The sequence below is a fragment of the Hemitrygon akajei genome, chromosome 24 (genome assembly GCF_048418815.1).
Source record: "Hemitrygon akajei chromosome 24, sHemAka1.3, whole genome shotgun sequence".
Taxonomy (NCBI): domain Eukaryota; kingdom Metazoa; phylum Chordata; class Chondrichthyes; order Myliobatiformes; family Dasyatidae; genus Hemitrygon; species Hemitrygon akajei.
In genome coordinates, this window is record NC_133147.1 from 49,508,555 (window position 1) to 49,536,449 (window position 27,895).

General features: G+C 45.6%; 1 protein-coding gene across 1 annotated transcript in view; it reads right to left on the reverse strand.

Moving 5' to 3' along the window:
- Positions 1 to 348: 348 nt before the first annotated feature.
- LOC140715724 (scavenger receptor cysteine-rich domain-containing protein DMBT1-like) overlaps positions 349 to 27,895 on the reverse strand; it is a 90,935-nt gene continuing 63,388 nt past the window's right edge. The window contains exons 15-18 of the mRNA XM_073028096.1: positions 27,494 to 27,694; positions 26,877 to 27,191; positions 15,187 to 15,501; positions 349 to 566 (exon numbers count right to left, since the gene is read on the reverse strand). Of these exons, the coding sequence (XP_072884197.1) occupies positions 349 to 566; positions 15,187 to 15,501; positions 26,877 to 27,191; positions 27,494 to 27,694 (1,049 nt within the window). The remainder of the gene's footprint in view (positions 567 to 15,186; positions 15,502 to 26,876; positions 27,192 to 27,493; positions 27,695 to 27,895) is intronic.

Here is a 27,895-nt window from a genome sequence, read left to right on the forward strand (position 1 = left end):
AATAGAAATAATACTGCAGACTATTTTCTAAACAGAATAAGATTCAAAAATCTGAGATGTAAAGGGACGTAGAAGTTCTTCTGCAGAACACTTAAAAGGTTTATATGCAGTTTATGAAATGGAGTTCCTACATGAACCACAGAAAACTAACGAAATGTCGTTAATAAATAGTTACAATTCACTGTTTTGCATACATATTTATTACCAGTCATTCCTTATACTTTCTAATCTGAAACGTCTAACCCTATACCAATCTGGAGTCAGCACCTGTATGCACGACCAACTAGGACATACAAATTTGCCAAATTAAACACTCCAGCGCTTTAAGCAACGCAGTACAAATGTTAATTATGTGTTGCCTGCCTCATCAACGTCAAGCATCAGTACATAAATACTCATCATTTTACCCACAGCAACTAGAGTGGCTGGACTAATTATTAAAATATAAAGTCTGCCCCAACCTCGGAAGGAACATTCCCAAAGGGTGGATTCATTTCCATTGCACTCATAATCATCCATCCATATATTCCCGCTGCCTTGCCCGAAGCGTGCCCTCAGAATTGCTCCTGTGACACAGCGACAGTCCAATTGACTGCAGACAACCTTGGCGTCATCAGTGCCCTATCTATTGTCGCATACCATTCCCCATCGTGCATTGTACCGCACCTCCAGTTTCCGTGAACAACGATCGCTGCCGCCAACCAGTCTTATTTTGGGCTCTACAATGACTTCTCAAAGAAGAAATTACTGTATTTTCAGAGATTCACTTACAGGTATGTGCAATTCCGCATTCCTGGCCTAACACAGCATGTGAATGTTTGCCCAAGCGGAGCCACCATTGTTGGAGCGCTGATTGCTGGGATAGGCCAGTAATTAAACATAGAATAGTACAGCACAGTACATGTCCTTCGGCCCACAATGTTGTGTCGATCCTTAAACCCTGCCTCCCATATTAAATTCCCCAACTTAAATTCCTCCATATACCTGTCTGGTAATCTCTTAAATTTCACTAGTGTATCTTCCTCCACCACTGACCCAGGCAGTGAATTCCACGCACCAACCACTCTCTGAGTAAAAACCTTCCTCTAATATCCCCCTTGAACTTCCCACCCCTTACCTTAAAGCCATGTCCTCTTGTATTGAGCAGTGGTCCCATGGGGAAAAGGCACTGGCTGTCCACTCTATCTATTCCACTTTATATCTTGTATACCTCTATTATGTCTCCTCTCATCCTCCTTCTCTTCAAAGAGAAAAGCCCTAGCTCCCTTAATCTCCGATCATAATGCATACTCTCTAAACCAGGCAGCATCCTGGTAAATCTCCTCTGTACCCTTTCCAATGCTTCCACGTCCTTACTAGAGTGAGGCAACCAGAACTGGACACAGTACTCCAAGTGTGGCCTAACCAGAGTTTTATAGAGCTGCATCATTACCCCACGAATCTTAAACTCTATCCCTCGACTTATGAAAGGTAGCACTCCATAAGCTTTCTTAACTACCCTATTTACCTGTGAGGCAACTTGCAGGGATCTGTGGACATGTACCCCCAGATTCCTCTGTTCCTCCACACTCCCATGTATCCTGCCATTTACTTTGTACTCTGCCTTGGAGTTTGTCCTTCCAAAGTGTACCACCTCACACATCTCCGTGTTGAACTCTATCTGCCATTTATCAGCCCACTTCTGCAATCTATCAATGTCTCTCTGCAATTTTCGATAATCCTCTACATTATCCACAATGCCAGCAACCCTTGTGTCGTCTGAAAATTTGCCAACCCACCCTTCTACCCCCACATCCAGGTCGTTAATAAAAATCACGAAAAGTAAGGGTCCTAGAACCAATCATTGTGCGATACCACTAGCCACAACTCTCCAATCCAAATGTACTCCCTGCAGCATGACCGTCTGCTTTCTGCAGGCAAGCCAATTCTGAATCCATCTGGCCAAACTTCCCTGGATCCCATGCTTATTTCTGAATAAGCCTACCTGGTGGTACCTTATCAAATGCCTTTTATCAAATACTAAAATCCATGTGGTTCACAGTCACTGCACTACCCTCATCTATATGCCTGGTCACCTCCTCAAAGAACTCTATCAGGCTTGTTAGACACGATCTGCCCCTCACAAAGCCATGCTGACTTTCCCTGTTCAGACCATCATTGTCTAAATGCCCATAGATCCTATCTCTAAGAATCTTTTTCCAACAGCTTTCCCACCGCAGACGTAGGCTCACTGGTCTATGATAACCCGGACTAACCCTACTACCTTATTTGAACAAGGGGACAACATTCTCCTTCCTCCAATCCTCTGGTACAATTCCCGTGGACGAGGACATAAAAATCCTAACCAGAGGCTCTTCCCTCACCTCGTGGAGCAGCCTGGGGAATATTCCGTCAGGCCCCAGAGACTTGTCCATCCTAATGTATTTTAGCAACTCCAACACCGCTTCTCCCTTAATGTCAACATGCTCCGGAACTTCAACCTTACTCATATTGTCCTCACTGTCATCGTTCCCTCTCATTGGTGAATACCAAAGAGAAGTATTCATTGAGGATCTCGCTCACTTCCGCAGCCTCCAGGCACATCTAGCCACCTTTATCTCTGATCGGTCCTACCTTTACTCCTGTCATCCTTTTGTTCTTCACATAATTGAAGAATGCCTTGAGGTTTTCCTTTACCCTACTCGCCAAGGCCTTCTCATGCCCCCTTCTTGCTCTCCTCAGCCCCTTCTTAAGCTCCTTTCTTGCTACCCTATATTCCTCAATAGCCCCATCCGATCCTTGCTTCCTAAACCTCATGTATGCCACATTCTTACACCTGACTAGATTTTCCACCTCACTTGTCACCCATGGCTCCTTCACCCTACCATTCTTTATCATCCTCAGCGGGACAAATTTATCCCTAACATCCTGCAAGAGATCCCTAAACATCGACCACATGTCCATAGTACATTTCCTTGCAAAAACATTATCCCAATTCACACCTGCAAGTTCTAGCCTTATAGCCTCATAATTTGCCCTTTCCCGATTAAAAATTTTCCTGTCCTTTCTGATTCTACCCTTTTCCATGATAATGCTCAATGCCAGGGAGCAGTGGTCACTGTCCCCGAGATGCACAGCCACTGAGAGGTCTGTGACCTGACCCAGTCTGTTACCTAATACTAGATCTAGGATGGCATTCCCCCTAGTCGGCCTGTCAACATACTGCGACAGGAATCTGTCCTGGACACACTTAACAAACTCTGCCCCATCTAAACCATTGGGACTAATCAGCTGCCAATCAATACTAGGGAAGTTAAAGTCACCCATGATAACAACCCTGTTATTTTTGCACCTTTCCAAAATCTGCCTCCCAATCTGCTCCTCAGTTTTCTGGGCCTATTGAATACTCCCAATAGAGTAACTACTCCCTTCCTCTTCCTGACTTCCATCCATACTGACTCAAAAGAAGAGCCTGCTACGTTACGCAGACTTTCTGTAGCTGTAATAGTATCCCTGACCAGTAATGCCACCCCTCTCTATCCCTTTTAACATACTGAAATCCAGGGATATTGAGAATCCATTCCTGCCCTGGTGCCAGCCAAGTCTCTATGATGGCCACTACATCATAAATCCATGTATGTATTCAAGTTCTCAGCTCATCACCTTTGTTCCTGATGCTTCTTGCACTGAATTACACGCATTTTTGCCCTTCTACCTTACTGCCTATACACCCTTTATTTTGCTTCTCCTTCCTCAAAGCCTCTTTATATTTTAGATCTGGTTTTACTCCATGCACTATACTTGCAGTTCTCGCATGACCTTTCTCCTCCTGCACCTCACTATCTGTTCTAACACTCTGGTTCCCCTCCCCCTGCAAATCTATTTTAAAACCTCCAGAGCAGCACTAGCACTAGATATTAGTCCCCGTCCAGTTCAGGTGCAACCTGTCCCGTCGGAACAGGTCCCACCTTCCCTGGAACAAAGCCCAACTGTCCAGAAACTTGAAGCCCTCCCTTCTGCACCAACCCCTTAGCAACGTATTTAGCTGCATTATCTAACTATTTCTGGCCTCACTAGAAATAGTGGCACGAATAGCAATCCTGAGGTTGCAACCCTAGAGGTCCTGTCCTTCAACTTTGCACCTAACTCCTTATACTCTCTTTGCAGGACCTCTTCCTTCTTCCTAACAATGTCATTAATCCCTACATGGAGCACGACATCTGGCTGCTCGCCCTCCCTTTTGAGAATACAGAGAACTCAATCCAAGATATCGCAGACCCTGGTACCAGGGAGGCAACAGACCATCCGGGATTCTCGATCTCTTTCACAGAATCTCTTATCTGTCCCCCTAACTATCACATCCCCTATCACTAATGCTTTCCTCTTTTTCCTCCTTCCCTTTTGAGCCGAGAGTCCAGTCTCGGTGCCAGAGACATGACCACAGCAACTTGTCCTTGGTAGATTGTCCCCACCAACAGTATCCAAAACAGTATACTTACTATTGATGGTAATGGCCACAGGGGTGCTCTGCTCTTCCTGTCTATTTCCCTTTCCTCTCCTGACGGTCACCCTGTCTCCTGACTTTTAGAGGTGACTATCTCCCTGAAACTCCTGTCTGTAATCTGCCCCTGCCTCACGAATGATCCGAAGTTCATCCAGTTCCAGCTCCAGTTCCCTAACTCGGTTTGTCAGGAGCTGCAGCTGGATGTACCTTTTACACGTGCAGCCATCAGGGACAATTATACTTGCCCTCATTTTCCACATAATGCAAACTGGGCACCCGACTGCCCTAACTACTGCTTCCTTTACCTACTTCTAAGTTAATTCGATTAATTAAAAGAGCTTAACCAGCCTTACCTCACTATGAGCAAACTTGTCCTCAGACTCTGCTCGCAGAAGCCTCTTGAGCCAAAGCTTTCCTACTCTGTCTCCCACTACTCCGTTGCTCGCTGCTACGACACCCGCTCCGTTAATCTGCTCGCTTTTTAGACTCTCCCGCTGTCTCACAGGCCGACCTTCACGCGCTTGTTCATTCATGCCCAATTCAAACTGCCGAATAAATTACCTTCCCCCTCTCAATATGTTAACTTTTTAAACTCTCCCGCTGTCTCACAGTTGCGCAGTCATGCCCCATTCAAACTGCCGAAGAAATGACAGTGGATTTTCAGGCATTGGCTCAAAGGAGTTTTCGGGACAGAAGAGGCACTAGTTCTGGGTAACTTGAGAGGGCTACTTAGTGTAGTTTAGAAGGCCTTTGTGTGTTATTCACGTTGGATGATGCAGTCTTGGGAACCCCACGGGCAACTACATCTGCGTGAGGTGTGTCCAGCTGCAGATACTGCAAGACCGTGCTGTGGATCGGGAGCAGCAGCTGCAAGACCATCGGCTTGTACCAGAGAGTGAGCCGATCATCCAGAGGTTCTGGGAACCTAAGGTGCCGGAATCTGATAACTGAGTGACAGTCAGGGTAAGGAATTTGACGGTGAATAGGCAGTTAACTCACAGCAGCTATTGAGTAATTCCCCTGAATAATAACATTTTGCATACTGTTTTTTGTGATAACCTCTCAGGAGAATACTGCCGAGACCAGGTGGGTTGCACTGACCATGGATTGCAGAAGGGAAATAGGGAATGTCAGGATCGTTTGTGTTGGAGGAGTCAATAGCCAGGGGAATGCCTCCAAGGTGCCAGGGTAATAGACAACACGGATTGTGTCCATAGCATTGTGGAGGGGGAGGGAGAACAGCCATTAGTTGTGGTACAAAGACGTTAAGCAGATAGGATTTAAAGAGCGAGACAGAATGCTGAGACGCAACACATTCAGGATTACTGCCGGTGACATGCGCCAGGGACGGTAAAAATAGAAGGATTTTGCAGATACATGCGTGGCTGTGATTTTGGAGCGTGCATGAAGTCTGGCAGCAAGGGTAGACTGTTGATCGAACAAAAAAGCTACCAGCAGAGCATAAGTGTATTAGGGATGCAGAATCAAAAAGGGTTACAATACTGTTCACAATGACTTATAAAGTATAAGAATAGAGTGTGCTCACACATGATCACGCCTTCAGAGACAGATGTCAGTGAATATCTCAGTTCTCATATCTGCATAGGAATGTGATAAGTTTTTGCGCTGACAGCAGTCCATATACAAGGGAATACTATCATAACCCACATCACATGCAGTGGAGTAAAATCACCTGCACACACACCTTTCGTCAGCCAGCGAATGTAGTCGCGTGAAGGGATATTGTGCTCTAATATGATGATGAAATTTGTTTCTGTATGCTGTCATGAAACCCCAGAATGCTCAATTCCCATCAGCAGGACAGCGAGCGACTTATGGGCTTTAACTTAGGGCAAATATCATTTCAAAACAGGAGAATAATTAGGCCAGTGTGGTCATTTAATCTACAGTCCAACTAATCATGGACATATTATCCTCTGAACTATATTCGCTTGCCTTCATCCTGTAATATCTGACTCCAAACTTGGGTTTATGTAAGCAGTTATAAGCCTTGAAATCTTACGATTGAATTCAAATACGGTTTTCTGGACTGTGATGTTGGTCTTTGCTATCGAAATTCTGAAGATAGTGTCAGCGCCCATCTTAGGGCCCTAACCTGATCATTGGCAGTTGTCTCAGGCTGCTGATAGTTAGAAAGGAAATTTCTCTTCATATCATCACCTGAAACAACAGGACAAGCCTGGTGCACAATTAATAGCGGTATCTGGTCATGACACAGTATGTTCAGGAATTATGAATCTGAACCCAAACTACAGAATCACTTTCATGGATACTGCAACACAGGTGTACTACCTGCGACACATGCTAGGGATAGATGGGAGATTCTGTGGAAGAGATTGAGAATCCCTGATGCTCTGTTGCCTCCCTGGTGCTAGGGTCCGCGATATCTCGGATAGAGTTCTCAGTATTCTGAAGAGGGAGAGTAAGCAGCCAGATGCCGTGGTCCACGTAGGGACCAATGACGTAGATAGAAAGGAAGAGGAGGTCCTGCAAAGAGAATTTAGGGAGTTAAGTGCATGTTGAAGGACAGGACTTCCAGGGTTCTAATCTCAGGACGGCTACCCGTGCCACGAGCTAGTGAGGCCAGAAATAGGAAGATAATGCAGCTAAATACATGGCTAAGGAAAGGTGCAGGAGGGAGGGCTTAATGTTTCTGGACAATTGGGCCTTGTTCCAGGGAAGCTGGGACCTGTTGCGACGGGACAGGTTGTACCTGAACTGGAGGGGTACTAACATCCTTGCAGGAAAGTTTACTAGTGCTGCTCCGGCGGGTTTAAACTAGATTTGCAGGGCAAGGAGAACCGGAGAGTTAGAACAAATAGTGAGGTGCAGGATAATAAAGGTCATGCGAGGGCTGCAACTATAGTGCATGGTGTAAAGCCAGGTCTAGCATAAAAGAGGCTTTGAGGAAAGAGAAACAGAATAAAGGGTGTAAAGGTAGTAGGGTAGAAGTGCAAAAGTGTGTGTACTTCGATGCAAGAAGCATCAGGAACAAAAGTGAAGAATTGAGAGCTTGGATACATGTAGTGGCCATTACAGAGACTTGGCTGGCACCAGGGCAAGAATGGATGTTCAATATTCCTGCATTTCAGGGCTTGAAATGTGATGGGGGGGGGGAAGGTGAGGAGGAGTGATATTACTGGTCAGGGATACTATTACTGCTACAGAAAGGGTGGGTAATGTAGCAGGATCTTCTTTTGAGTCAGTATGGGTAAAAGTCAGGAACAGGAAGGGAGCAGTTACTCTATTTGGAGTATTCTATAGGTCCCCTGGTAGCAGCAGGGATACCAAGGAGCAGATTGGGAGGCAGATTTTGGAAAGGTGCAGAAATAACCAGGTTGTTAACATTGGTGACTTTAACTTCCCTAATATTATTTGGCACTTGATTAGTCCCAGTGGTTTAGATGGGGCAGAGTTTCTCAAGTGCATCCAGGACGGATTCCTGTCACAGTATGTTGACAGACTGACGAGGGGGAATGCCATACTAGATCTAGTATTAGGTAATGAACCGGGTTAGCTCATGGATCTCTCAGCTGGGGAGCATCTGGGGGGCAATGACCACCGCTCCCTGACCTTAACATTAGCATGGAAAAGGATACAACTAAAGAGGACAGTGCAATTTTTAATTGGGGGAGGGCAAATTATGCGGCTATAAATTTGTCCTGGTGAGGAAGATAAAGAATGGTAGGGTGAAGGAACCATGGTTGACAAGTGAGGTGGAGAATCCAGTCAGATGGAAGAAGACAGCATACATAAGGTTTAGGAAGCAAGGATCAGATAGGTCCATTAAGGAATATAGGGTAGCAAGTAAGGAGCTTAAGAAGAGGCTGAGGAGAGCAAGAAGTGGGCATGAGAAGGCCTTGGCGATTAGGGTAAAGGAAAACCCAAAGGTATTCTGCAATTATGTTAAGAACAAAAAATTGACAGAAGTGAAGGTAGGACCGATGAGAGATAAGGGTGGGAAGATGTGCCTGGAGGCTGTGGAAGTGAGCAAGGTCCTCAATGAATACTTCTCTTTAGTATTCACCAGTGAAAGGGAATGTGATGGTGGTGAGGACAATATGAATGAGGTTGATGTTCTGGAGCATGTTGATATTAAGGGAGAAGAAGTGTTGGGAGCTGTTAAAATACATTAGGACGGATAAATCCACAGGGCCTGACAGAATATTCCCCAGGCAGCTCCACGTGGCAAGGGAAGAGATTGCTGAGCCTCTGGATAGGATCTTAATGTCCTCGTTTTCCACGGAAATGGTACCAGAGGATTGGAGGGAGGCGAATGCTGTCCCCTTGTTCAAAAAAGTTAGTATGGATAGTCCGGGTAATTACAGACCAGAGAGCCTTACGGCTGTGGTGGGAAAAATTCTTAGAGATAGAATCTATGGGCACTTGGAGAATCATTGTTCGATCAGGGACAGTCAGCATGGCTGTGAGAAGGGCAGATCGTGTCCAACAAACCTGACGGACTTCTTTGTGGAGGTGACCAAGCATATAGATGAGAGTAGTGCAGTGGAGGTGATCTACATGGATTTTACTAAGGTATTTGACAAGGTACCACATGGTAGGCTTATTCAGAAAGTCAGAAGGCATGGGATCCAGGGAGATTTGCCCAGGTCGATTCAGAATTGGCTTGCCTGCAGAAAGCAGAGGGAGTGCATTCGGATTGAAGGGTTGTGACTAGTAGTGTCCCACAAGGATTAGTTTTCATGATTTTTACTAATGACCTGCATGTGGGGGTAGAAGGATGGGTTGGCTAGTTTGCAGACGACACAAACGTTGGTGGTGTTGTGGATTGCATTCAGGATAGTCGACGACTGCAGAGAGACATTGATAGGATGCAGAAGTGGGCTGAAAAGTGGCAGATGGAGTTCAACCCGGAGAAGTGTGAGGTGGTACACTTGGGAAGGACAAACTCCAAGGCAGAGTACAAAGTAAATGGCAGGATACATGGGAGTGTGGAGGAGCAGAGGGATCTGGGGGTACATCTCCACAGATCCCTGAAAGTTGCCTCACAGGTAGGAAAGCTTATGGAGTGTTAGCTTTCATAAGTCAAGGGATAGAGTTTAAGAGTCGCAGAGTAATGATGCAGCTCTATGAAATTCTAGTTAGGCCACACGTGGAGTGCTGTGTTCAGTTCTGGTTGCCTCACTTACAGGAAGGATGTGGAAGCGTTGGAAAGGGTACAGAGGAGATTTACCAGCATGGTGCCTGGTTTCGAGAGTATACAGTATGATCAGAGATTAAGGGAGATTGGGCTTTGCTGTCTGGAGAGAAGGAGGATGAGAGGACACATGATAGTGGTATACAAGGGGGTGAAATGCTTCAGGTTCTTGGATCGTTCGGATCACTTCTGGGGGCGGTAGGACATGTACAGAAAGGTAAGGTTGCAGCTGAAGCCGATGAAGTCCAATATTCTCACGCACTGATTTCTTACAGCTGCTGCGGAAGGTTTAAATTAATTCTGCAGGAGGGTGGAAACCAATGGGAATGTGGTCAGCACAGCGCGGATGGTAAAAGAGCAAAGATGGCGTACAGGCAATCTGGTAGCAAGGGCAGGCAGATGATCGAACAAAAAAGCTACCAGCAGAGCATCACTGCATTCGGGATGCAGAATCAAAGAGAGTTACAATACTGTTCTCAACGGCTTATAAATATAAGAATACAGAGTGCTCACACATGATCACGCCTTCAGAGACAGATGTTAGTGAATATCCCAGTTCTGTTCTCCCTCCACAGGAATGTGATAACTTGTTGTACTGACAGCAGTCCATATACAAGTCAATAGTATCATAAACCACATCACATGTGGTGGAGAAGAATCACCGACACACACTGCACAGACGTCTTTCGTCAGCCTGTGAAACAAGTCGTATGAAAGAATACTGAACCCTAACATGACGATGAAGTTTGTCTCTGTATGCTGTCATGTCAACAAAAACAATAATGACGAACAGCAAACACGTCCCTAATTGTGATTCGTTATCCAGATTTACTATTGAGTTCAGGTCACTGGAAACCACAGAATGATCAATTCTCATCAGCCAGACAGCAATCGACTTAGGGTAAATGTCAATCACAAACAGGAGAATAATTAGGCTAGTGTGGCCATTTAATATACTGTGCAACTCGTCATGGACGATATATTATCCTCTGACTACATTCTCTTCCCTTCTTCCCGTCATATCTGACGCTAAACATGGGTTTATGTGAAGCAGTTATAAGCCATGATATCTTAGGATTGAATTCACATACGGTTTTCTGGACTGTGATAGAACCAGACAACCACAGAACATTACAGTACAGTACAGGCCCTTCAGCCATCCACATTGTGCCAACCCAGATAATCCTTAAAAAAATACTAAACCCACACTATCCCGTAACCCTCTATTTTTCTTTCATCTATGTGCCTGTCCAAGAGGCTATTAAATACCCCTAATGTTTTGGCCTTCCCCACCATCCCTGGCAAGTCATTCCAGGGACTCACAACCCTCTGTCTAAAAAAAACTTACCCCTAATGTCTCCCCCAAACTTCCCTCCCTAAACCTTGTACATATGCCCTCTGGTGTTTGCTATTGGTGCCCTGGGAAACAGGTACTGACTATGCACCCTATCTATGCCTCGCATACTCTTGTAGACCTCTATCAAGTCCCCTTTCATTCTTCTCTGCTCCAAAGAGAAAAGTCCCAGCTCTGCTAACCTTGCTTCACATGACTTGTTCTCCAAACCAGGCAACATCCTGGTAAATCTCCTCTGCACCCTCTCCATAGCTTCCACATCCTTCCTATAATGAGGTGAACAGAATTGAACACAATACTCTAAGTGTGGTCTCACCAGAGATTTGTAGAGTTGCAACATGACCTCTCTACTCTTGAACTCAATCCTCCTGTTAATGAAGCCCAGCATCCCATAGGCCTTCTTAACTACCCTATCAACCTGCGCAGCGACCTTGAGGGATGTATGGATTTGAACCCCAAGGTCCCTTTGTTCATCTACACGCTTAAGTAACTGACCATTAATCCTGTACTCAGTCTTCTGGTTTGTCCTTCCAAAATGCATCACCTCACACTTATCCGGATTGAACTACATCTGCCGTTTTTCTGCCCAACTCTGCAGCCTGTCTATATCCTCTTGTAACCTTCGACAACCTGCAGCTCCATCCACAACTCCTCCAATCTTTATGCCATCCGCAAACTTACTCACCCATCCTTCCGCCTCTACATCCAGGTCATTTATAAAAATCACAAATAGCAGGGGTACCAGGACAGATCCCGGCGGCACTCCACTAGTCACCGACCTCCAGGCAGAATACTTTCCTTCCACAACTACCCTCTGCTTTCTTCCTTTAAGCCAAGTTTTTTTAAATCCAAATAGCCAAGGTTCCACTTATTCCATGCCTCATGACTTTCAGGATGAGTCTCTCGTGATGGACCTTGTCAAGTGCCTTGCTAAAGTCCATGTAGACCACACCCACTGCCCTACCCTCAGCAATTTATTTTATTACCACTTCAAGAAACTCAATCAGGCTCGTGAGGCATGATCTTCCCTTCACAAAGCCATGTTGACTATCCATGAGTAGACTGTTATTTCTCCAAATGCTCGTAGATCCTATCCTTAAGAATGCTTTCCAGTAGTTTACAGACCACCGGTGTAAGACTCACCAGTCTATAGTTCCCAAGTTTCTCACTATCACTTTGTTTAAACAAGGTTACTACATTTGCCATTCCCCAGTCCTCTGGCACTTACCCTGTAAGCAAAGAGGATTCAAAGATCATAGCAAGTGCTCCAGCGATGTCTTCTCTCAATTCCCACAAGAACCTGGGGAGTATCATATCTGGCCCTGGGGATATATCAATCTTGATGATTTCAAGAAGATCCAGCACATCTTCTTCCTTAACCTCCACACTGTCCAGCAAACAGGCCTGCTCTATTTCGACCTCACCCTGATCAAGATCCTTTTCGGTTGTGAATACTGAAGCAAAGTATTCACTTAGGACCACCCCAACCTCCTCCGCCTCCAGATACATGTTGCTCTCTTTATCCTTTAACGGTCCCACATTCGTTCTCGTCATCCTTCTGTTCTTCAAATACGCATAGAACGCCTTGGGGTTCTCCTTAATCCTACATGCCAAGTCCTTCTCATGCTCCCTTCGAGCTCTCCTAAATCCGTTCTTCAGCTCCTTCCTGGCTACACTATATTTCTCATGAGCACCAACATCTCATGACACTAGACTTTGCTATCAACATTCTGAACACACTGTTGGCGCCAATATAAGGACCCTAACCTGATCATTGGCAGTTGTCTCAAGCTGCTGATAGTTAGAACGGAAATTTCTCTTCATATCATCACCTGAAACTGCAGGACAGGCTTGGTGCACAATTAATAGAGGTATCTGGTGGTGTCACATTATATGCTCCGATCGTTGTTCTGGAATTGTGAATCTGAATCTGAACCACGGATTCAGTTTCATGGATACTGCAACTCTTGTCTCAAAAATAATTATTTATTTCTTTATCAATCAGATTTTTCTAAACTTATTTATTTCCTCTGTTGTTTATATTTTTTTAATTTTACCCATCTAACAAAACACCCATCTGTCTATCTATCTACCTGACGATTTTTATTATTATTGTTATTTTAAATAATATAATAATATAGTATGCTCCAGTGCACCGCAAGCCGGCTAGTACAAGCTGGAAAACCTGTGGTGTTGGCTGAGCTAAGCATACTCATTTTTCAATTGCTTGGAATTTTCGCACTATTCTAGTCCTATTTGAACATTTGGCTTTCTGCAGATTTACAATATTATTGCTGTCTGTCAAAATATATCATGCTACTATATAGTGATATTGAGATGGTACCAATTGTACATGTTTCTGTTCGAATAACAAATATCCTCCTCATCTTACATAGTCTTTGAATTTCATCTTTTGATTCACCATATTTCTGGTGCTTTTCACTAACCGGATTCTATACGTTATGTGCGAGGGTAATGACTGAATCTATAAAGTTAGCCGTTCATCAGTGCTTATTCAGTAATATTTTATCAGGATGATTATTCTGTCATAGCGTTGCAGAAAACTTCAGCACAACATCAGGCTGTTTCACCCATCTAGTCCCTACCGAAACATTTAAACTGCATACTCCTATCGAGCACAAGACCTGGACCATTCTTCTCCATACGCCTAGCAATATGTACATATGCAAAAAATATGCAAAATTCTTATTTACTATTATTGTAGAATCTTTATATTTTCACAGATCAAACTGGTAAATCCTAAGGTACGGCCATAGCCAAGCACATTTGTTTCAGAAACAGGAGAAAATCTGTAGATGCTGTAAATTCAAACAGAGGAGGGATGACCTGTACAAAAGGGAGGGGATACAGCTGACCCCGAGATGGGCAAATATTCTCTCGGGCTTGTTTGTTACAGCTATTGGGGATGGTCGAAACTAATTTAACACGGGGATAGGAAACCGAGTGAAGGGACTAAGGATACGAAGGATGTTAAAACAACAAAAGCGTGCAGTCAGACTGTTAGGAAGGGCAGGTAGGTGATCAGACAAAATTCAGCCAATAGGGTGACTAACAGTGCATTAGGATGCAAAATAAAATAAGGTTGCAAACACTTCTCTCAAAGCCCGAGAACTCATTCAGAAGAATATAAGAAATAAGCTAGATGATCGTACTGCACTTCTACAAGTTGTCACGTACGATCTTGTGGACATCACCGACTCGTTGATGATAGATTGTTTAGTGGGTAGACGAATGTCCATTGTATCGAAAGGATACGAGCACAGGCTGAGGGCGTTATATCGCTCTGCTGTTACAGAATGGCATCAAATACTGAAATTAGTGATGTGACATAGGATTGGAAAATGGAAAATGTTGAAACCTTCTCGATTGAGTAATAAAACTGCAATGGAAATGGACCCGAATGGTAGTATATCAGTCAGTAACTGGAATGTAGACTACAGAATACAACAGAAATAGAAATGGTGTACCAAAAGGGAAATTTTATGAAAGTAAGTGGAAATTTTAACATGGGAAAATTATGTTGGTAATAGATCTCAAAGGGGACTGAATTCAGAAGGACTTAAGAAAGTTTTGGAGTATGGTCACAGAAGCGGCCAATTAAATACATTGTTGGAAAAGGCATGATCTTGCATTTCATCAGTACAAACAATTCTACACACTAATTTCTAAACAGAGTGAAATCAAAACATCTGAGATGCAAAGGGACTTGGATGTTCTTCTGCAGAACACCTTAAAGGTTGACATGCAGTTTAGGAATTGGAGCTCCTACATGAACCCCAGAAAACTAACGAAATATCATTAACAAATCGTGACAATTCAGAGTTTTGCATATAGATTTATTACCAATCATTCATTATACTTTCTGATCTGATACTTCTTACCCTATACCAATCTGGAGTCAGCACCTGTATGCATGAACAACTAGGACATATACATTTACCAAATGAAACACTCCAGCACTTTAAGCAACTCAGAACAAATGTTAATTAAGTTGTGCCTGCCTCAATAACATCAAGTGTCAGTACATAAAATTCTCATCGTTTTACGCACAGCAACTAGAGTGGCTGGCCTCATTATTAAAATATAGAATGTTTGTTAATCCCAATAGACAGAACGAAGAAACAAAGAGATTTTTAGTTCTATGCCCACCTTCTATGCAATTCACTCCCGCATCCTCGTAGTGACCGCAGTTATGAATCCCCCATTCTCGGAAGGAACATTCCCAAAGGGCGGCTTCATTTCCAATGCAAGCAACATCATCCATCCAGATTTTCCCGCTGCCTTGCCCGAAGCGTGCTCCTGTTATTGCTGCTGCTGCAGAGGGACAACCCAACTGATTGCAGACAACCTTGGCGTCCTCAGTGCCCCATCCGTCATCGCATACTGTTCCCCATCGTGCATTGAACCGCACCTCCACTCTCCCTGAACAACGATCTCTGCCGCCTACCAGCCTTATTTCGGGCTCTGGAATGACATTCAAAGAAAAAATTACTGCATTTTTTGGAGTTTCACTTACAGGCATGTTCAGTTCCGCGTTCCTATCCATAACACAGCGGGTGAATGATTGCACAAGTAGAGTCACAATCGTTGAAGCACTGTTTGTTGGGTTATGCCAGTGGTAAAACTGAATTGTCAGGGATTCGCTCAAAGTAGTTTTAGGCACAGAAGAAGCACTGACTCTGGGTAATTTGAGAGGGGTACTTACTGTAGTTTAGAAGGCCTTTGCGTGTTATTCACGTTGGATATTGCAGTCTTGGGAGCGCCACGGGTAACTACATGTGCATGAGGTGTGTCCAGCTGCAGATACTGCAAAACCGTGCTATGGATCGGGAGCAGCAGCTGCAAGACCATCGGCTTGTACCGGAGAGTGAGGAGATCATCCAGAGGTTCTGGAAACCTAAGATGCAGGAGTCTGAAATCTGAGTGACTGTCAGGGGAAGGAATTGGAAGGTGAATCGGTAGTTAGCTCACAGCAGCACTTGTGTAACTGCCCTGAACAATAAGAATAACATTTTGGATGCTATTTTTTGAGATAACCTCCCAGGAGCAGGAGAATGCCAGGGAGACCAGGTGGGTTGCACTGACCATGGTCTTCAGAAGGGAAAGAGGGAGAGTTGGGAGCGTTTGAGTTTGACGTGAACAGCACACACAGATGGTCTGTTTCCTCACAGGTGCTAGGGTAATAGACGATATGGATCTCGTCCGTAGCATTATGGAGGGGGAGGGAGATCAGCCAGAAGTCTTGGTACAAAGACGTTAAGCAGAGATGATTTGAAGAGCTACACAGAATGCTGGGACGCAACACATTCAAGATTACTGCCTGCGACACGTGTCAGGGACGGTAGAAACAGAATGATGTTGCAGAAAGAGGCATCGCTGAGAATCTGTAGCATGGGGTAAAGTGCTTCAGGTTCTTGCATTGTTCGGATCTCTTCTGGGGGAGGAATTACCCGTACAAAAGGGAAAGGTTGTAGCTAAAGCCGATGGTGTCCAATATTCTCATGCACTGGTATCTGTGCGCTATTGGGGAGGGTTTAAATTAATTTTGCAGGGGGGTGGAAACCAATGGGAATGCGGTCAGCACAGCGCAGATGGTAAATGAGCAAAGATGGCGTGCAGGTAATCTGGGAGCAAGGGCAGGCAAGATGATCGAATAAAAAAGCTGCCAGCAGAGCATCACTGCATTCGGGATACAGAATCAAACAGGGTTACAATACTGTTTTCAACGTCTTATAAAGTATAAGAATAGAGTGTGCTCACACATGATCACGACTTCAGAGACAGATGTCACTGTATATCCCAGTTCTGCTCTCCTTCCACAGATAAATTTTTGTACTGACAGCAGTCCATATACAAGGCAACAGTATCATGACCCACATTCCATGCGGTGGAGTAGAAACACCTGCACACATGCCTTTCATCAGCCAGTGAATGTAGTTTAATGAAGGGATACATGCTCTAACATGACGATGAAATTTGTCCCTGCATGCTGTCATATCGACAACAATAAGGACGAGCAGCAAACACATCCATAAATGTGATTCATTGTTCCGGATTTAATATTGAGTTCGGGTCACTGGAAACCACAGAATGCTCAATTCTCATCAGCCGGACAGCAATCGAATTATAGGCTTTATCTTAGGGCAAACGTCAATCAGAAACAGGATAATAATTAGGCCAGTGTGGTCATTTTATCTACTGTACAACTCATCATGGATGATATATTATCCTCTGAACTACATTCTCTTCCCTTCTTCCCGTAATATCTGGCGCTAAACTTGGGTTTACGTAAAGCGGTTATAAGCCATGATATCATATGATTGAATTCACATACGGTTTTCTGGACCGTGATGTTGGACTTAGCTATCGAAATTCAGAAGACATTGTTAGAGCCCATATAAGGACCATAACCTGATCTTTGGCAGCTGTCTCAGGCTTCTGATAGTTAGAACCGAAATTTCTCTTCATTTCATCGCCTGAAACTGCAGGACAATCCTGGTGCACAATTAACAGGGGTATCTGGTCCTGCTGAGTTCTTCCAGCGTTATGTACGTATTCTTTGATCCACAGCATCTGCAGTTGTATTTTTCTGTTATGCTCCGATCATTGTTCAGAAATTGTGAATCTTAACCCAAACTACGGAATCACTTTCTTGGATGCTGCAACTCTTGTCTCAATAAAATTATTTATTTCTTTATCAATCAGATTTTTCTTAACTTACTTATTGCTTCCTTTATAGACAACATATTTTTTTTAATTTTACCCATCTGTCTATCTAGCTACCGGACGATTATCATTCTTATTATTTTAAATAATAATTTAATATGCTGCCACAACGCCACCAGCCGGCTAGTACAAGCTGGAAAACCTGAGGTAATGGCAGAGATAAGCATACTCATGTAATGCTCAGCTATATTGGCTCGTACGTATCTAGGGGAAACCCCATCCCCCGCCCAACCTTGTCTCACGGTTGCGTCGGTTGCTGTGCAATGCCTCCTGATACGGCCTCAAACATCAATCATCAGCCAGCACACAAAGTACATTCTACAAATTACACTTTAAAAATCTTACTTGGACCATGAAATTAATAAAGATGCAATGCAAAAAGGAATGAATTGAAACAAAATAAGGCGCAAGACTTATCAAAGTTCAGTTTCTTTGTGCACACACAGCTGGAGCTCGGGAACTTCCTTCTTCCCCTGCGATCCGCTCCGACCCCACAACCTGTAGCTCAGGACCACCTGAAGTGATCAACTGGAGCACAACCCAGCACGTCTGTCTTCCTCTTGATCTCCCCTCGTTTCCCAGCCATATGAGACAGCATATCACCCCAAACGAAGAATAACATGGATACCCATTGGTTCATTCACTCTCTTATCAATAGGATAACCCAACAAACGGCAGCAAGAGATCCTTCTCAGCATTAAACATAACCAAGAAGGCATTTTGATTAACATACGCAGTATCATAAAGTAGAAACTCCTTACACTCTCATGCCCTCATGATGTTAACAGAGCTCCCCAATGCTCCTTGCAAGACAGAAAACCTAACCCGGGTGCATAAAGCAGTGACATATCTTCCCAGTGCGGTATCGATCACACTCGGTTCTCCCAGCGCTGCATAGGTCTACCGCTCTGGGGGGGGGGGGGTGTGCCTACTTCTTAGAGACCTCCATATCTCCTCTGCCGACCCTTCCGGCTCAGACACCACTGGGGACACCCCGGGTCTACCTGTCGGAACCTCCCCCGCCCCCTCACTGGGATCCCTCATCAACAGAGAGCCCTTTGTCTCGTGTTCGGTTTTCGCCCCTTCTCCCCCCAATGCCGGCTGTATCTCAGTCTGCCCCTCAACACCCTTCCTCCTCTCACCTGACTCAGTGGGAGAAGGGCCAGGAGCCTCTTCTTCCAGTACTGGGGAATTAGCGAACGGAAACAGGTGCCACACATCTGAATCATCGTATTCCAAAGCAGTATCCATTTCCGAGGTAAGGACCGGTCCCGTATCTTTCGCAGCGGGCTCTTCCCTCGCCCCACACCCTCGCAGAGTCCTTTTACTAGGCGTAACCTCCGACTCAGACTCTTGATCCACCTGCACTTCATGACCCAGGAGTCATCTCGTGGTTCCGACGGAGTACCTTGACAGGCCCCTTCCCATCCCTTGGTCTCACCCGGTAAACAGGTATATTCGGCATCTGGCTCTCTACCACATAGGGGGTGGCCGCCCAGCGATCCGCCAACTTGTGCTTACCAGGTAGTCCTAAATTCAGTATAAGGACCCGGTCGCCCGGCAATAGTTGGGTGAACTTCATTTTCTGATCATACCTCCTCTTATTCCTCTGATTCTGCTTGGTGGCCGCCGCCTCAGCCAACTTCAACTCTCTACTCATATCGGACACATACTTCAGATGTGGCTTCAAACGTAATTCACCCACTTCAGTCCCAAAACACAGGTCAATGGGCTTCCCACCCGTACATCAGATAATAAGGCGAGTACCCTGTAGCGTCATTGCGAGTACAACTGTAACAGTGAACCAAACGCCCGATGTGCTGACTCCGCTTACCTTTCTGACCAATCTCCAGAGTCCCGAGCATATCCAACAGGGTCTAGCTAAACCTCTCGGGCTGAGGATGATCCTGCGGGTGGTAGGGTGTAGTCCTTGATTTCTCAACCCCAAGCATACCCAATAATTCATGGATAAGCCCGCTCTCGAAGTCCCGTCCCTGATCACTATGGCCTGGGGCCATAATGAAAAAGTACTTCTCCCATAACACCTTCACCACTATAGTCGCTTTCTGGTCCTTAGTGGGAAACGCCTGAGCCATATTGCGCGTAGTGATCCGTGATGACTAAGACATTCACGGTGTTGCTGGTGTCTGGCTCAACAGCATGGGTCCCACACTCTGCAAATGTGTCAAAGGAGCCGTCTGCGCAGGCAGGGCCATCCTCCTGATGCAATGACTGCACTTCATATAATATTCTTCAACCTCCCCCCTCATCCGGGGCCAGAAAAACCGGTCTATGAGTAATCCATAGGTCTTTTCCACCAAGTGCCCGGAATCAGCCTGCAGAGCCTGGAGCACAGTCTTCCGATATTTCTCAGGCATGACCAGCTGCCAACACCGGGGGTTGTCCGGGGGCGACGTGACCCGGTACAAGACTTGGTGCTTCCACTTTAATTGAGGGCACTCCTTCAGTAGTAAAGGCACCGAGGCGTACTTTGCCTTCTCTGTCTGGGCCATATCCCCCTTTCTAACTGCGTATCAAATACTGCCAACGCTCGGGTCGTCACGCTGAGGTGCCCCCATTTCCTGCGGGCTCACCTCCAGCAGCTGACTGTTCCTCAGAGCAATCAAATTACAGTAGACAGTGGGTAGTGCGTCTTCATCAGCGCTCAATTGATCCACTGCCCGATCCAGCCCCACCGGGACTCCAGCTTCAGCGTCACTCGCAAAGTGACACATGGCCTTCACACCCAGGGCAGGGACACTCTCCCAGTCCTCATCCGTACCCGACCCCTCATGTGCCCAACGAGATAAAGCACCTGCATCGATGTTCCAACTTCCCGGCCGGTACTTCAGGCTGAACTCATAGACAGACAAGGCCGCCAACCACCGATGCCCAGTAGCGTCCCGTTTTCCCGAGGTCAGAATATAAGTGAGAGGATTGCAATCCGTTCTCACCTCAAACTTGACCCCGTATAGATAGACGCTCAACTTGTCCACTACTGCCCATTTCAGCGCCAGGAACCCCAACTTGTGACTGGGATAGTTTCTCTCAGATGGCAACATCTGGTATTAACCACTTCACAAATCCAAAACAGTACCACTGTGCACTGCTCTGACAGGCCAAAGCATCATCAACCCTCAGGACCGTATACTGATCAGGGACAGTGCGCCGGTTCAGAGTCCTTTAGTCCACGCACATGCGTACCTTGCCGTTTTTCTTCCTAGCCACGACTATGGGGGACGCATAGGGGCTCCAGTACTCCTCAATAATCCGTGCATCCTTCATCTGCCGCAAGTGCTGCTGGACATCTTCCACGTCTGCTGGGGCCAACCGCCGTGGCCTTTCTCTGAACAGGGTACATTTGTCACCCAGATAGTGTGACGAGTGCTCTTGGAACAGCCCACATCAAACTCGCCCTGAGAGAAGACATCCCCTAGCTTCAGCATCTTCTCCACCAACCTGCTCTTATAGTCTGGCGGTACAGAGGAATCCTCAAAATTAAAGGCCTCCTTGATCAGCCACCCCCAGTTCTCCAATAGTTTTCCTTCAGTGGACCTCATGGGAGCATTAGACATCACTGTCATTGTGAACAGGTGCGGGAGAGGCATCCCGCACTTAAAGATGATCTCTCTCCGTTGTGTTCCTTACAATCACCCCCAGTCTCTAGAACTGAGGGCCTCTGCAATTCAGGTCGCACCAGCACCCCAGCTGGGAACTGGGACTCCCCCTCAAGGTCATCTGGAGTGTCTACTAACAGGGACACGCCCGCCAGCACTCCGGGGAATCTGGGGGTACCCATCACTAGTGCCACCTCCGCTGGCCGTATCACTTTAGGCCTTGTCTGAGTACACCACACTGTCCCTTGTTTGCACTCAGGATCCAGGTCTTGGGGGTCACCCACTTCGAACAGAGGATATCCAGAAAGGTTTCCCCCTCCTTCTCCTTACATGCTCCCAGGAGCCGCAGCACAAGAAAGGAGTTAGTCTCCACCAGGATGGCAGCGCCAGCAGTTTCCACCGGGTCTGGACAAACCAACACCGACATCTCAAGAGCTTCAGACACTCCCACATCGCCTTCCGAGAATTCAAATCTCACGGACAGGTACCCATCATACGGATAATCGCCATCGCTTATACCCCGAATTTCCAAGGCATTAAATGGGGTTACTGGCAAGTGCTTTAGATATTTGTTGTAGAACGACCATTACAATAAGGTAACCTGCGATCCTGTGTCGAGGATGGCTTTTGCATAAATTCCCTCTATCCGTAGGCACACGCTGGAACGGGGTCCCACCAGTCTAGCCGGAATAAAGACATGGGCTTTCGCTGGTACTGTCCCTGTCCATCCCCTCAAACGTGGGGTCCCTACTCCCCTGGGACCCCTTCGGCTTCTCAGTCCTCAACCCAGCCACCACTTCCTGTACCGCTGAGGATCGCACCCGGTGGCCCGAGCCCCTTTTTTTGCCCAACGCGCTCTCTTCCTCCCACATCTCTCTAATCAGCAGCCCGAATGATGCAGGGGGGCTCTTTTTATAGGACTGCTGGAGACTCCAAGCCACCTTGTCCTCCTCCAGGGAACCACTAAATATCTCATTCATCCTCTACCTCTCCACTCCGTCCGCCTTCACTACCCCCGGCGCCGCAACAGAGTAAGCATTCTCTCCAGCCGAAATATGTATTCTGAGAGCCTTTCCCCTCTACCCTGCCCCATGTGGTGAAACTCCACTAAAAGCTCCCAGGGATCCCCTGACACTCCAAACGCTCCCTGCAAAGCTTCTAAATACTCTGCCAGTGAAGCCGAGGGCAGTTCAGTTTTCAGCTCCCGGACAACTCCAGCCGCCCCGCCCCTTAAACTTTCCACCAATAGCTGTCTCTTTTCCTCATCCGAGCCTGGCCATGTCTCGAACAACAGGGACGTGTTTTCGATCCACGTCTCGTAGTCATCCTCCCCTTCCCGGGTAGGCATGGCTCCTGAGAAAATTCTCAGCTTCGCCGTGGTCCCTCGGCCCTTCTCACCAGGGAGGTAATGGTGGCTGCTAGTTCAGAGGTCTCACCTCTAGCTGGGGGATGGGGATTTGGCAAGCCTTCCCACTCTGACACCCCCAACCCCCGGTTACTGGCATATCCTCTGGGGTCTCATCTAGCTCCTCCTCTGGTGCCTCCTCACTTTCTTCCTCCGGGAGGTTGAGGAGGCCCCATGGCCCAGCCTCCCCCAGGACGCTGACCGTCGCTAGCAATTCCAACGTCATGACGTCAGCACTCGTACGAACCAACACCCAGCTAGACTCCATTTCTTTACCGCACCTTCTAGCTACCAGTTCTACCTGCCCCATACCTTTGAACAAACTCAACACCTGCACTAACGCATTTCCCGAAAAGCAGAAATCTACCCCACTTAACATGCACGCATGATTCACCAGTATGTCTTTTAACTCACACCAGTTTACATATCTTATCTTGATCCATCTGCGCACTGCATAACGTGGCGATTTACACAGCTTAAGAAAATTCAATCCCGGACGAGCCCCCTCAAATGTAATGCTCAGCTATATCCGCTCGTACGTATCTAGCGGAAACCCTGTCCCCCGCCCAAACTTGCCTCACGGTTGCGTCGGTAGCTGTGCAATGCCAGCTGATACGGCCTCAAACATCAATCATCAGCCAGCACACAATGTACATTCTACAAATTACACTTTATAAACCTTACTTGGACCATGAGATTAATAAAGTTATAATACAAAAATGAATGAATTAAAACAAAATAAGGTGCCAGACTTATCAAAGTTCAGTTTCTTTGTGCACACACAGTTGGAGCTCGGGACCTTCTTTCTTCCCCTGCGATCCACTCCGACCCCACAACTCGTAGCTCAGGACCACCCGAAGTGATCGACCAGAGCACTCCCGACACGTCTGTCTTCCTCTCCATGTCCCCTCCAACTCCCCGCCAAAACTACTGTTGCCCAGTCACATGAGATAGCATATCACCCGACAAGAATAACATGGATACCCATTGGTTCATTCGCTCTCTTATCAACAGGGTAACCCAAACAAACGGCAGCGAGAAAACCATTATACTCATTTTTCAACTGATCAGAATGTTCACACTATTCTTATCCGATTTGAACTTTTGGCTTTCTGCAGATTTGCATCATTATTGCTGTCCGTCAAAATATATAACGCTATTATATAGTGATACTGGGAAGGTACCACATGTACATGTTTCTGTACACCAAATACCCTCCTCATCTTACATAATCTTTGAATTTCCTCTTTTCATTCAAATTTTAATTTAATTTTAATTTTCTCACTTTACACCACACACTGTCGGAGCAGTGCTGCCAGGATAATCAAGGACAAGACTCACCCAGCCAACACACTTTTTCCCTCCGGGAGAAGGTTCAGGAGCATGAAGATACATAGGGCCAGATTTGGGAACAGCTCCATTCCAACTGTGATAAGACTGCCGAACAGATCCTGACCGGATCTGGGCCGTACCTTCCAAATATATGGACCTGACTTGCACTACCTTACTTTCCATTTTCTATTTTCTAATTATGATTTATGATTTAAATTTTTATTATATTTACTTCGACTTGTACTTCAGAGAGCGCGGAGCACAGAAACAAACATCACTGTGATGATTGTACGCTCCAGTATAAATTGTTTGATGACAATAAAGTAAAATAAAGTAATTCACCATGTTTTGGTTGCCTTTCACTAATCAGTTTCTGCAAGTTATGTGTCAGGGGAATAACGATATCTATAAAGTAAGCTGTTAATCCGTGCTTATTCATTAATATGTTATCAAGATGGTGATTCTATCAGAGTCATAGAAAACTTTAGCAAAACATCAGGGTCTTTTGCCCATCTTGTCCCTACCGAACCATATAAACTGCCTACTCCTATCGAGCACAACACCTGGACCATTCCTCTCCATACCCCTGGCATTCATGCACATATCCAAAAATCTCATACACGTTGAGTTCGCATGCACAACGTCTGTTTGCAAGTTGTTCCACACTCTCATAACCCTCTGATTGAAGACGTTTCCCCTCAAGATCCCCTTAAAAGTATTACCTTTCACCCTTTGCTCATGACATCTATTTGTAGTCCCACCCAACCTGCGAAGAACTTGTTTGCATTTATCGTATCCAAACCCCGCATAATTCTGTATCCTTGCATTAAATCTCGCCTCAATCTTCTACCTACAATGAATGAAGTCCGAACCTATGAAATCTTTGTAACCAGTCTCAAATGTCAGCACATTTCTATTGTTACGTAGTGGAATGTATATTGACCAAATCCATTACGTTCTGATAAGGAGCATGAACGCTTAAAAGGGAAATTCCAACAAAAACTAGTGCATATGGCCAAATTCATCATTGATAAAGCGCTTTCCTCTAGTCAGGACAACAACACAGCATGCTGTTGCAGGAAAGAGGCATCCATCACCCAGGTCATGCACTCTCCTCACTGCTGCCATCAGGAAGAAGATCTGAGAGCATCAAGAATCGCACACCCAGCTCCAGACAGTTATTACCACTCAACAATGAGAATCTTGATCAAAAGGATATAACCACTCAACTTCACTTGCCCCTTCCACTGAACTGTTACCACAACCATTGGACAAAATTCCAAGGACTCCCCACCTCCACACCTCATGTTTTCAGTATATACTTATTGCCTATTTACAATTATTGTAGATCAAGCTGGTAAATCCGAACCAAGTACATTTGTTTCAGAAACAGGAGAAAATCTGTAGATGCTGGAAATCCAAACAGAGGAGGAATGACCTGTACAAAAGCGAGGGAATGCAGCTGACCCCGAGATGGCCTAATGTTCTCTCGTGTTGGTTTGTAAGAGCTGTGGGGGCGGGTCGAAACTAATTTAGCATGGGGATAGGACACTCAGTGAAGGGACTAAGGATACGAAGGGTGGTAAAACAGCAAAAAAAGTGTGCAGTCAGACTGTTAGGAAGAGCAGGTAGATAATCGGACAAAATGCAGCCAGCAGGGTGACTAACAGTGCATTGGGATTCAAAATAAAATAGGGTTGCAAGCACTTCTCTCAAAGCCTGATATATTCAAAAGAATATAAGACATAAGCTAATTGATCGTACTGCACTTTTACAAGTTATCACGTATGATCTTGTGGACATCACCGACTCGTCGCTGAAAGGTTATTTAGTGGGTAGCGGGATGTCCATTGCATTCAAAGGGTACGAGCATAGGCTGAGGGTGTTGCATCGCTCTGCTGGTAGTGAATTCCATCAAATACTGAGAGAGATGTGACATAAGATTGGAAGACGTTGAATCTTTCTCGATTGCGTAACAAAACTGCAATGGAAATGGACCCTGATGGCAGTATATCAATCAGTATCTGGAATGTAGGCTACAGAATGCAACAGAAATAGAAATGGCGTACCCAAAGGAAATATTATGATAGTAAGCGGAAATATTAACATGCAGGTAGATTGGGAAAATTATGTTGATAATAGAAGTCAAAAGAGTATGAATTCAGAAGGACTTAAGACAGTTTTGGGGTATGGGCACGGAAGCGGCCAATGAAATACAATGTTGGAAAATGCATGGTCTTGCACTCCATCAGTACAAACAATTCTACACACTAATTTATAAGCAGAGTGAAATAAAAACATCTGAGATGCAAAGGGACTTGGAAGTCCTTCTGCAAAACACCTTGAAGGTTGAAATGCTATTTATGAAACGGTGTTCCGACATGAACCCCAGAAAACTAATGCAATGTTGTTAATAAATAGTTACAATTCACTCTTTTGCATACAGATTTATTACCAGTTATTCCTTATACTTTCTGATCTAATACGTCTCACCCTATACCAATCTGGAGTCAGCACCTGTATGCATGAACAACTGGGACATAAAAATTTGCCAAATGAAACACTCCAGCATTTTAAGCAATGCAGTACAAATGTTAATTAAGTTGTACTGCCTCAACAATGTCAAGCATCAGAACATAAATTCTCATTTTTTTTTACCCACAACTACAAGAGTGGCTGGCCTCATTATTAAAAAAAAGTCTTTGTTAATCGCAGTAGATAGAAAGCTGAAACAAAGAGATTCTCCGTTCTGTGCCCACCTTCTGAACAAATCACTCCCGCATCCTCATAGTGACCGCAGTTATGAATCCCCCATCCTTGGAAGGAACATTCCCATAGGGCAGATTCATTTCCATTGCACGCAACGTCGTCCATCCAGATATTCCCGCTGCCTTGGCCGAAGTGTGCCCTCGGTATTGCTGCTGTGATAGAGGGACAAGACAGCTGATTGCAGACAACCTTGGCGTCGTCAGTGCCCCATCCATCGTCGCATACTGTTCCCCATTGTGCATTGTGCCGCACCTCCACTCTCCCTGAACAACGATCCCTTCCGCCTACCAGCCTTATTTCACGCTCTGGAATGACATTCAAAGAAGAAATTACTGCATTTTTCAGACTTTCACTTACAGGTATTTTCTGTTCCGCGTTCCTATCCATAACACAGCACGTGAATGTTTGGACAAGTGGAAGCATCACTGTTGCAGCACTGCTTGTTCAGAGAGTTCGGTGGTAAAAGTGGATTGTCAGGCATTGGCTCAAATAAGTCTTTGGCACAGAAGAGGCATTCGATCTGGGAAATGTGAGAGGGTTACTTAATGTAGTTCAGAAGACCTTTGCGTGTTATTTACGTTGGATGATGCAGTATTGGGAGCACTACGAGCAACTACATCTGCGTGAGGTGTGTCCAGCTGCAGATACTGCAAGACCGTGCCATAGATCAGCAGCTGCAAGACCTTCGGCTTGTACCGGATAGTGAGGAGCTCATCCAGTGGTTCTGGAGCTCCAACTGTGCTAGAGTAATAGACAACACGGATCGCGTCCATAGCAACGTGGTGGGGGAGGAAGAGCAGCCAGAAGTCTTGGTACAAAGACGTTCAGCAGAGATGATTTAAAGAGCTATGCGGAATGCTGAGGCGCAACACATTCAGGAGTACTGCCTGCGACACGCGCTAGGGATAGATAGGAGATTCTGTGGAAGAGATTGAGAATTCCAGATGGACTGTTGCCTCCCTGGTGCCAGGGTCCGCGATATCTCAGATCGAGTTCCCAGTATTCTCAA